Raw genomic sequence first — 12,594 nt, 5'->3', positions numbered from 1 at the left:
CTCTCTCTCTCTCTCTCTCTCTCTCTCTCTCTCTCTCTCTCTCTCTCACTCTCCAGTTTTTCCTCTCTTTTTTCAACACATAGGTGGATTAAGGCAGAGGGGCTTTTGTTTAGATAAAGCGAAGGATTAGGGAGAGATTTGCCCCCATAAAGTTGTGGGCTTAATGGGCCTTTTATCCCTGCATGTCCCTAAAGCTGTGTTGCCTCTGGATTAGGACTATACAATGGGGCCCCTTGTGCAGAGGGATCCGGGCCAGAGAGAGCGAGAGAGAGAGAGGAGAGAAGGCAAGGAAAAGAAATGAGACAGAAGGACAGAGACAAGGGAGAAAAGAGGGCAAGAAGAAAGAGAGAAGGATGGAGAGAAAAAAAAGAGAGGGAATTATACAGCTTTTAGAGGAAACTGACAGGTTGAAAACTTTTAGAGGAGGGATTTGCAGAGGAGATCCTGAGATCTTGTCACCAATCGAAGGGATTTCAGGAGGATTCAGAGGCCTGGTGCTGACAATAAAGCAAAAAAACTGTTGCTGTCTTTTTAAATTCATTTATCTCACTTTTTTTTTTTTTTTAATAAATAGGAAAGCGGGTCTTACTGTTGAAGTGCTGCTAATAACGTGTCTAAGAAGTGGCTTCTGGCAAATTGCTTTGTTATTCTTGTCAGAAAAGGTCTCCGCAAGAAGTCGATTTTAAACTACACATCAAAATGATTAATTGCCCTGGGATGAACAGATGCTGAAATACCCTTGAATGGTGCCAGGGAGGCTGAGGCTTGCTGGATTGCAGACCTAATGTATTCATGAAGTTGCAGAAATATCATTAAGAGTATTAATTAGCTATTAGTGAGCAGAATTCACCGGCATTAGATGGTTTTGGTTTTCATACATCTATCAAATGCAGGCGGAGACAAGAGGAGAAAGTACACTTTGGATATCTGTATGAATTATTCAATAGGTAAGAAAATGATTTCTAAAGGGTTAAACCTGACATGAGATCAATACAACAGAGATATATCTTGGACCAGACGTTTTAAGGCTTTACTCACTTTTCTGATGTTAAAAGATCCCAACAACTCAAGTTCCTTTGTCAAATTAACATTTTTCTCTTTTTTTAATATAGGGTTGTTCGTCAACTGGAGGTCATTGTTTACCCACCTTATATTCAGCATGCATGGCTGGGTACAGGGGTAAGGGGAGCTGTTTTTTGGCGTTTAAGCCCTTCAGATGCGCTGGACAGCTCTAGTCGCACTAAGGAGCTTTAGGTGGAGAGGCGCTGAGAAGAAACTCTTTCTCGCTTTAATTGCTTTAGAGACGGTCCTCACAAAGAGACAGTGGCCAGATTTACCTCCCGTTTAAGTTCTTATTTCCATTGGTTCACAAGTTAATCCTCTTTCTTTCTCAGACCTCGGAGAAAAACCGAGTGAGCCTACCAAGGCGACAGAAACCAGAGAGGCACACGAGTTTTTCCAGACGATGGGAAAAGACTTTGAAGCACACATGAAAAAAGTTTTATGTGGTTAAAAACAAACAGATTTAGAAGTAAAGACGCACCAGGGAGATAATATTTCGATAAATCAATTAAACCAGTCAGTTAGGCCTAATAATAATAATCACAATAATAATGAAAATAATAATAATAATAATATTTTGTCACAATAAACCTACTTATTTTTTATTGCCCCAAAAACTGTAAATGAACCCTATATATCACCACAGTTAAACAAATATATTGTTATATTTTTGTAACGTTGGAGCAAATAAACACATCGAATAATCCGTCTAGACTCTGTGATAACAGCGAAAGTCTCACGTTGCTGTTTGGTTGTTTCGTATCAAGAATGTACCGCAAGAGTTACAATCATGTTCATTTCTTTCTCTTCGTTTATTTCGTTATATATTTAGCGTTTTGTATCTAATGTAACGTAATCATTTAAACTACAATATTTGAGTGGTGTTAACTTGGATATTATATGAACTATAATATATATTTTTTAAATAAAATAAAAAACACCTCCCCCCCCCACACACATTATTTCTCTCTCTCACGAGCACACACACACACACACACACACACACACACACACACACACACACACACACACACACACACACACACATAACATTTAATGTCCACAAACCCCTGATTGTCTTTGAACAATGCGTCTGGGTGGAGTCTTAATGCGTAAAAACGCATGGACACAAATATTCTGTATTCCATGAAATCTTTTGTCTACTGTTCAAATGTGTTCACAGGGAGAAACATGGTCAGAGATAAAACTGCGTTATAGGCCAAGTACTTTCCCAAAGAATCTCCCCCAAAAATATGCAAGCTTTACATTAAAAGGCTACTTTGCGCTGCCCTTAATTCCCTACCTAAACGGTTTTGCTCCGGGAGAAGAAATCTTCTCTAAAAACCCTTCAAGAAGAGAAGGGCATTATTGCCCTAATCCTCTTACCCGCAGTCATTTTAAGACAGGGGTTTTTGGAGGCTGAGATGGCGTCTTGTCTTCCCTATCCCATCCCAAATCCTTCCAGGCCGGGGGAGAGTCTAAAGGCAGCGCCCTGGCATCTATTAGCCATCTCTCTAAAGTCTCTCTCTCCTCCAGTGGCATGGAGCAAAAAGCCGAAAAGCAAACAAACTTAAGATTGGTTGCTTTTTTTCTCACAAAAACTAAGGATATGCAATTGGATTCATGATCCAAGTGCATACAAGCAGTTTGTAGTAGATTTGAAAAAACTAAAATATATAAAATAATAGTATACACCTCATAGTTGTCAATGTTTAAAATGTGTTGACAAAGTGTTTTTCATTAGCTTATATTATAAAATAATTTAGAAACACTTGCAGAACCAATTGCTTAAAGTTTGAGCGTATAACCTATAAAATAATTCACAAAGTTGCGATGCGTAAAGAAATAAAATCAATCCTACATCATATCGATCACTTATCAATATATATGTTTTGCAAAAACGAAGCCGTTATTAAAAAGCGTCAATCTTCACATATACAGGGGATGTTTATCGATGTCAATAAAAAAAACATGTGGACAGACTCGGAGGGATTTAGCGGACATAATGTGCTTAAATTGATCATGTTTGAAAATAACACCAGAAGTCTGCCGCTGAACGATCCGCGATCTTATTTACTCGACTGACAGCACGGAGAGCCAATAGAAAGCCAGCATGACCCCCTCGAAGCTCTCCTTAAAATCCCTCCACGGGGCTCTCGCACCAGCAGATGGCGGCTTCCCACTTCTGCGCGAGACGGTAGAATTCACAACTAGAGGAGCAGGTGGAGCGCGAGCGGACGGACTTGTAGTGAAGCAACAAACTGGATGACTTGTGTGTCTCACTGTCGGGACAAAAGGACGGGAAAAGTGTCCAGCGCAAGGCAGCAGCAAGAGCAGAAGAGAAACCTGAAAGTTGAGGATTGTCTGCGTACGAAGTGACGGAAAAGACTACTGTCTTTATAAGAGGTAAAAACTTTCGTCTATCTCTTTATTCAGTAAAACGTATTTTTCACATGTTGCGTTAAAACCTGTGTTAAAAAATGCTTTAATGTTCATGTTGAACTATTTTGCAGCTTTATCAGCCAGTCTCTGAAGTAAGTGCAGTGCCTCTGAAGAATGACGTTTATTGTGTGTGTAAGTGGGAAAAAAAATACAGTAGCCTGTATCCAATAGAGATTTTTAAAGATTATTTTTTACTTAATTTCAGCGGAGATGAAAGCAGTTCCGCTGGTGGAAATGTAGAAACACATGTATATAAATCTGGTATTTTAAAGTTTCAGTACGCAGCCCAAAATGTAACCTTGTGTGATAATTCACAACGGACACACTGTTTATGATCCTCTTTTTTGGAGTTTACTATTTAAAAAATATCTGAATTACCCTAAAGTGCTACACATTTACAGAAGCACACCCAAGGAATGTACTAACGATTTATTTAACCGGTAAATCCGAATCTTTGAATATCTTTCCAACTTTACCTAACCAAGGAATGTAAGGGTTTTCTCCTTTTTCCTCCATTTTTTTCCGGTTATGTATTGTATGCAGATTGTTACAGAATAAATATGTCGCAGTGACATTTGGATTTTAAAATGCTTTAACAGACAATTAAATATTAGATATCGAATACCTTTAAATTTCAATCAGGCTTCATAGCAAACATCCTTCAGCTCAGAGAAAATCAAAGACACGTCCCTCGCCCTCTGACAGTTTACACTGTGACACAGCAAAGAGCAGATTGTCAGGTCGACTCATGCCCCTGAGGGCTGTTAGCAAATAACATTTTTCCTAATTTGGTCGGATCAAAGAGTTGCACTGTACACGCCAATTTACATAATGACGGTTTGATAATCGAAGCATTGCGCAGGGCTGCCAGGAGGGCCCAGTGCCTGGAGCAGAGAGAGGCTTATGAATGACAATAACAGCACTGACAGGCTCACAGCGATGAGCTATTGTGCTGAATTTGATATGGGCAGTAGGATACAGACTATAAGGTGTAGTGGTAAATAGAAAAGGTGGGGAAAGCTTGTAATCACGAGCAGCAGGCTTTAAGTTTACTTGCGGGCCAAACAGCCTAAAACAATGTTGCTGAGATCGAGATGTTTTTATTTGCAGATTATGGCATTTTGCAAAAAGTGAGATTAAAATCGATGGGAAACGTTTTAGTCCCTTAAACCTTCTAGTATTTCCATCAAGTAAACTAATACAATTCTGTAGCTTTTGAGGAATGTTTGTGAAAATAGATATGCTACATTTATTCGCATGTTGTGTGATTTCAGGTGTAATCCAATTTGCATGGACACCTTGACTTTCAGAGAAAACAGAAATGGAGAAAAACAATTGAGAACAGTCGTTGGAATAATACTAGAACACGCGCACACACACTTGCCCACGCGGGCACGTAAACGCACACGCGCAAACTCCAACCCAGAGCTAACCACCCAGTCCCGCTGTACGTCCGTCCGTGTCAGCGTTGATGATAAATGGAGGGCCTCGCAGTCGAAACCTATTTGCACTTCCATTAGACGGGGAGCCAAATGGGGATCAACATGCATATTTTTACCCGCGGAGAGGCCATACATCTCAGCCAAAACGTTGCCCCGGGGCGATGGGATAAGAGGCCGCCAGAGAGGGGAAGGGGAGGGGGGCGGAGACGGGGAGGGGGGCCCATTCAACTCAAATACTTGGGGGAGTAAAGTAAATGTTTAGCGAAGCACCTTCTGTCCCGACGAATTAAACTATTCCCCACTGCCCTCTGATCACATTCATCAGCCGCTGAGGCCACTTAATAGGCTGGGAATGGGCACTGCGGGCATCACGCACGCACACGCACACACGCACACACACACACACACACACACACACACACACGCACACACACACGCACGCACAAGTGCACACACACACTCTCTCTCTCTCTCTCTCTCTGAAAAGATGAGAAATGGATAAAACATAATGGCTTTTCCAAAAATGACCATGCACCCGGTCTTCTCTGTCTTATCAAATACGTTTACAACAGCTTAATTTGCCTATACGAATACATTATTATAATTTCAAAAGTATTATTATTATTATTATTATTATTATTATTATCGACAGCATTGGTATTAGTAGCAGCATTAGTTATTATTAATGTATCATAATTTAGTGATTTATACTGGAATTGAATGGTTAAAATCGACATTTGATTGAATGAATTATCAAGTCGTCATAATATGTTAACTAATGAGGTTACGTAAAAGAGTATGACCTTGGTCAAATTAACATCAATTAAGTTTCAAATTACAACGAATATCCTGCATATTTTCAGATAATGGAGCAATCTAACCGGTTCTTAAATATAAATATACTGACATTACAATTGTTGACATTTACTGCATAGACCGACGAATGTTAATTAGGCAAATTAAATGGGCTAAAACAAAAACGAAATTAGGACAATGATAACCTGGAAATTCAAACGTATTGAGAGGCAGCCGGCCTAAACGTAAATTCAAGAACTTCAGCATTTCCCTGGATACCGTACCTGTCATTTGGAGGAAGATTTATATATTTTCCCTGTGGTCTCTCATAGTTATAATAACTGGTTGGGCCTCAGAGATAGTCCCTCCTGTCAGCCTCCTCCGTACTAATACATATCTAATCGTGTCCTCAAGCGCTTCATATAATCTCGGTCGTGAAGGAGAACTACAAAATAAAGTTTGGGAAATTGCTGCCATGTGAAAGACTCTGATATGGTTTTACTTGAAGGAATGGATCTGTTTGTAATATCAAAAGCTGCAAGTTTCTAGACTTAACTATAAATGATAAATAACATCAAATTACACAACATGATTTGCAAAGTTTAGAGTAAAATGTTGCAGGAAAACTGAAAGTGAAAAAATGAGTCACTAAAACTGAACAGCCCTTGAATAGCATTTCCGTAATAATGGCCTATTAACAAATAATCCTGCTATCCAGTTTCAGGTTCTGCCACCGAGACCCGAAACAAATCTCTTTATTTAATTTTCAAACACATTTCATCAACGCCTTGATCTGTCAAAGCAACGTTTCCACTGGGGATTTGGCTTCTCCGGGATCACAGAGACGACGTGAATAAATTCACGACTAAGGCATCCGTCACGGTTCATTATGGGCACGAGCGATAATTACCCCAATTAAAAGTCTTTTGTATAATTAATGGATTGAACACAGCGATAATTTGATGTTAATAGATAACACTTTTGTCTGAGTGCCCACATTAAAATCTATTGGCCCTCTAGCGCGAGGACCTGTCATTCGGGCTACTAAAAAATAAAAAAAGCCCGTGTGTGTCACAGCCTCTCAGTGCCTAAATATGTCATTTTGCTTCTCTTATCAAAACGGTGGGTTGGTTTGAGATCACATGTTCAGCGTGTCGAACAGCAGCCACGCGCCCTCAAAAGCAACATGCTCGTGAGTGAACTCCCCTTCCTTCTATTTGAAAATCACAACCTCTCTTCATTTCCGCAGGTAGCGACCTCTAACCATGCAGCACTACGGGGTGAACGGCTACTCTCTGCACGCCATGAACTCCCTCAGCGCCATGTACAACCTGCACCAGCAGGCAGCGCAACAGGCGCAGCACGCGCCCGACTACCGGCCGTCCGTGCACGCGCTCACACTGGCAGAGAGACTAGCTGGTAATTAAGTGCACACTCACACACGTTTCTCTTTGGCTCTTATAATTAATAATGCATGAAGGTGTTATAGCAGCTGACAGTCATGCAAATGAAGTGAGGTGTCATATCCCAGCATGCCCAGTTAAATAAACTTGCCGTGTGTGTTTCCTTTCCAACGACTGCGCATTTCAAGACATCATCCTGGAGGCTCGCTACGGCTCTCAGCACCGCAAACAGCGCCGGAGTCGCACGGCCTTCACCGCACAGCAGCTGGAAGCGCTGGAGAAGACTTTCCAGAAGACCCACTACCCGGATGTGGTGATGAGGGAGCGGCTGGCCATGTGCACCAACCTGCCCGAGGCCCGTGTGCAGGTATGTCTATAACTCAAGGAAAAACACGGTGAAGTGTACAAAACACCTACTGATGTGTGTGTGATAGGCAACATAGTTTCGAGGAGCTCATTTGGGTTTTTGTTGTGTATATCAACTCATTATTTATGTGATTGCAGGCTTTGTATCTAATGGACAAAAGTTGTATAGTGTTTGTCCAGTATCAACCTAAATACTGTATGTGGGGATGGACTAGCCTATTTTGGGGAGGCAACTATTTTGATGGATGTAAAGAATATAAAAAATATTCAGAATAAAAAAATAGAAAGACAGGCCTATTATAAATTATTGATTCATTAATCAAAACACACAGCTTGTTTGAGTTGAAAACCGTGACTGTACATTATTACCAATACAGGAACAAATGAAAACATATTTCTAGGGTTGAGCCTGGCTCACAGTGAAACTCTTCACTCATGCACAAAAGAACATGAAGGTAATCCGATAGAATACAATATATGCTAAAATACAGTGTCAATTTTGTTGAAACTGATTTAAATTTGAACTCCATATTGATGTCACTTATTGACTTTTTGGGAGTTTCATTTGCCGCTCAATCATTTGATGCTGACTGAAATCTATCATTAAGTGCGGGTTCGAGTCCAGCTTACATCCACTCTTGTACATCCCTTCTGCTTGTTCTCCATCTGACTTGGCCTCTTCTCCCCTCTGCCACCAGGTTTGGTTCAAAAACCGCAGGGCCAAATTCCGCAAGAAGCAGCGCAGCCTCCAGAAGGAGCAGCTGCAGAAGCAGAAGGAGGCTTCGGGGGAAGGAGGAAGCGAGAAGGAGGATGCACCTCCCTCCACAACAATCCTTACCGACACCCAGCTCCCTCCTTCATCCTCGTCCTCCTCCTCTTCGTCTCTGGAGACAGAGGGTCCAGTAGTCCGTCCTGTGCCGCTGGAAATGGAGCTGAACGTTACGTCAGCAGAACACTCTGGTAGCGAGTCAGCGACGGAGGACAATGCCACAGATAAGGAGGACGAGAGTAAACCTCAGAGAGAGGAGACAAAGTGTGAGAGAGCAGTGACTCCTGAGGGCATCTCTCCAGCTTGCAAAAGACTCAGCCCTAAACCAGGTAAGAACATGATCTCTAGTCTGGCAAGGTGCTTAATTCTTGTCTTTATCCTTCACAGACTTGTTTCATGGCATCTCTGTCCTGACTGAAATCATCAGCTGACTGTACTAATTTAACTTTGTTATTCCCCTCTTCTCTCTGTCCAGAATCTCCCCTGGTATCTCCGTCCGTGACCCCCTCCTCCTCCATCAGCGGCCTGGCCGGCAGTGGTCCTCTCTCTCAGAGCCATTCTTATTCTTCCTCCCCTCTCAGCCTGTTTCGTCTGCAGGAGCAGTTCCGCCAGCACATGGCCGCCACCAACAACCTGGTGCACTACCCTGCCTTTGACCTCTCGGCCCCATCTTCACTCCCCTACCTGGGGATGAATGTTAACATGCCCCCCGCGCCGCTGGGCTCTCTGCCCTGCCAGTCCTACTACCAGTCCCTGTCCCATCACGCTCAGCAGGTGTGGAGCAGCCCGCTGCTGCAGGCGTCGGCTGCAGGCGGCCTCACCAGCCACAACAGCAAGACCACAAGCATCGAGAACCTCCGTCTGAGGGCTAAACAGCATGCTGCCTCGCTGGGACTGGACACAATGTCTAACTGAGAATCAGATCGTATGGACGACAATGTAAACTAGGCCAGAGCCTCGGCCTACACATCACCCCATCCCACTGCGTGTCTGTCATCGTTCTTTAGGAGTCGTATAGTGACCCCTTCACGAGTACATGGGCACAGGACATGCAGAGATGTCCAAAAATAAAACATGCCATCATGCACTGGACCTACAGAACGACATGTAACAGCTTTTTAAAGCCGACACACACTTCAACAGCTGGTTTGACTCCTCTTAGCTTCAGTTGCAGCTCAAGGTCCAAAAGTATAACCCCGGGAAAAGAGAATCCATAAGATATAGAACAATGCTAGAACAATGAAATGGATCAAATTAATTTCCCAACTCAGAGGACAGTTGAAGTATTCCTGACTCTTATGATGACGTTTCAAACAGACACACAATGCTGCACCTTCTTAACATCTAAAATAAATTAAAACAATAATCACTGAAAATGATTTACACAGCTGATGATGGATGCACTCGGTTTGAAAGAATAATGTGAATAAATGAGGCACTTTTGAAGGAATTGGGCTCGTTGGCCAGGAGAAAAAGAAACGTCTGTGCAACAAAGAGACCATTTCTGTCACAGGACCCCCTGACATTTCAATTAAGCAACATGGTTATGTACATAGCATGTACTACATAACAGCACATAAATAAAAAATAAACTTCAAGTCATGTTGTCCTCAACAGCATAATTAAAAGTGACTAATTTACCAGTTTAATGGCCAGTAATATGCCACTTTGTACAGAAGGCTGGCTTGATAATGAGAACATGATTTCAGTGACTAAATTCTCAAAGCCTTTAATTACATTTTGCCCCGGGCTGAGGGAGCTGGGGCAAATGCAATTATGAACATGCATACCATTTAAGACCACCGAAACAGCCAATTAAGGCAGCAACATGATTCACTTCACCGTGAGTTGATCAATTTCATTTGAAAACAAAATATGTTAAACAAATTTGGACGTTTGGATAAATGTCTGGACCCATATTTTGTCAGCATTTATTCTCGCCTTAATGTTCTCTTGGGGGACACATGCAGCTTTTCACTGAAAGTCAGACTGGCTGATAGCACTTGATGACGAGAATCACACACGTCTCTGATGTTTTCTGTTAATGTGTTTTGGAAGCTAATGTCTTCATATGAAAAAAAAGCACATTATTTTAATATGTAAAAAACAAAAAAAAGTCTATCTATTAATGTTTACTGGTAAGGTAATTGTAAAGTTCCTATTATGTTGTATAATTCATAATGGACTGTCTCAGATAAAATTCCTTTAGCTGTCAAAATGTAAGAATGTATTTGCTGAGCTCACCGGCAGCCCCGTCGACCGCTCCTCCCTTGGTTGTCTGTGTAACGATCCTGGGTTAATTCAAATTTTAAATGTGTTCAGTTTCTGCACTTGCGAGAAAAAAGAAACAATTGAGCAAATTTGGATTTCCGGTAATCTGTCACCTCCTGTCTGTTGCAATCCAGACAGAAAGTCAAAGAAAGTGAACAGATTTCAGTGAATTGACCTGAGTCCTCTGTGTACTGCTGTCTTGACTCTATTTGAGTTATGTTGTTGCTATTATTCTAATGATGCCCCCCCCCACCCCACCCCCCCTCACTGTCTCTGTCAAACTACTTGGTCCAGTGATAGATAGATTTATAATGGTTGAGGAGAGAGTGAGTGGACCATCAGCAGTGTTGTTTCCTTTACCTCTCTCTAACAATGTAGACTTGAACTAGTGTTGTTGTAAAATAATCGCAAATAAAAACATTGCTTGGAGATCTTTATAATGAAGACTATCTGTGCTGCATATTTACACAGTGTGCGGGTGGTAATGGGCAAATACTGACATGGGTGGTGTGCTACGTAAAAACAACAGCACGAATATAGAAATAGAAGTAACTATAAGCTTTAGGATTGTATGTTTCCATAAGTACACAAACTGTGATACTGCTCGAGTGCAGGAACAGATTTCTACTTTGGCAAACGTAAAGTATCCCTAAAAGCAAGTCAAATATAGTTCAGGTTTTATATCGCAGGTTAAAGAATAGTATGAGTATGGGAGACAAGGTGATGGTGAGAGAAAAGAAGAAGCAGCAACAAGAAGAAAAGCATCAAGACAAAACAGGGATAGGAAATTAGGGGACAAATTAAAAAAAGAATACAGATAAAATGTATGACATTTGCAGGGAGACAAAGTGTACGTGGAAAAAAAGAGACCAAAAAAGAACAACGTAAACTGAAAAATAAAAAAGCCGCATGGAGACATAAGCCATCCCCAATGAATAAGCAGGCCATTATCCTGAAGAATGACGGCCTGGGGCGGTGATTATGCTGCTATTATATCTTTAACAGCATGGTTTGTCAAAATGCACGGACCCCCACCCCAACCTTGCTCCTACACACACTCTCAAACACACACTCAAACACACGCGGGGCAATCAGGCTTCTCATATTCAAAAACTGCCCTTGCTCTTCCCACGGTAAACTTTACGTGGCTGTGTCATGACATTGCTCTGCTGTTAATTGAATCAGCCTTCAACATATATTTCCCCCTTGGCGTGTGTAAATAACAAATGTACCTTTCCTGCTGCATTGAGCAATTTCTCAGAGCGTTATGAACGACCACTATCCAACAAGCGGATAGATAGAGGATAATGATCTCGCCAGATTAGCAGCGTTAATGTGGATGTAACACCTCACCCTAACCTTTTTGTGTTTTATTACACCACATACATGTGTGTCCTCAGCCAAGGGCATCCTGGTCGTGTGACTGATAAGATTGTGGTGCAGCAGGAGTGAATGTCCTTGTTATCCAGGCGGAGGAATCTGTTCAGGTACACGGCAGGATTTCCTCCCATGGGGCTCTGGAGCAGAGAAAATAACACAATTCTCTTGTTCCAAATGTTCTCTCTTTTCTTAACACCCAACCCCCAAACACACACGCACACACACACGCAGACACACACGCCCTGGGGGTTGAACAGGGATTGCTAGATTGTACCGCTGCAGGGTCAAGTGTGTTGAGCCCTTGATGCTGGATCAGGTGCTTCCATCTCTAACACTCAGGGCTGTATATTCACCACTTTACCCCCATAACCACCTATTTATAGGCACACACGTATCTCCATCTACTTTCCTGAGTGTGTGAGGTCTGAAAAGAATTTGCCCAATACATGGTGGGAGCAATATGAAGATATTAACCCAATACTTTAATCATGTCAGACAGTTCTACTTTAAGATTTTAGTTGTCCTAACTTCTCAAAAAATGATTTCATAAAAGTATACATGTTAATATTGCAGAGTACACATTTGTGTTACTGCCATAGAGTAAAGACTGCAGAAAGTTTTTACATAGTTTGAAACAAGAAAGGTCTGCATCTGATTTAAATAG

General features: G+C 41.7%; 1 protein-coding gene across 1 annotated transcript; it reads left to right on the top strand.

Annotated features, from left to right (window-relative positions):
* The first annotated feature begins 3,247 nt into the window (after positions 1-3,247).
* dmbx1a (diencephalon/mesencephalon homeobox 1a) lies at positions 3,248-10,826 on the top strand. The gene is made up of 5 exons (XM_031854952.1): positions 3,248-3,468; positions 6,991-7,160; positions 7,333-7,511; positions 8,209-8,608; positions 8,755-10,826. The coding sequence occupies exons 2-5, from the start codon at positions 7,007-7,009 to the stop codon at positions 9,192-9,194; spliced, it is 1,173 nt and encodes a 390-aa protein (XP_031710812.1). The 5' UTR covers positions 3,248-3,468; positions 6,991-7,006; the 3' UTR covers positions 9,195-10,826.
* Positions 10,827-12,594: the final 1,768 nt, after the last annotated feature.

Source organism: Anarrhichthys ocellatus, unplaced genomic scaffold (assembly GCF_004355925.1).
Source record: "Anarrhichthys ocellatus isolate YVR2014 unplaced genomic scaffold, GSC_Weel_1.0 scaffold15, whole genome shotgun sequence".
NCBI classification, from domain to species: domain Eukaryota; kingdom Metazoa; phylum Chordata; class Actinopteri; order Perciformes; family Anarhichadidae; genus Anarrhichthys; species Anarrhichthys ocellatus.
The sequence above is the reverse complement of the archived record's forward strand: the minus strand, read 5'-3'. Positions and strand labels throughout refer to the sequence as shown.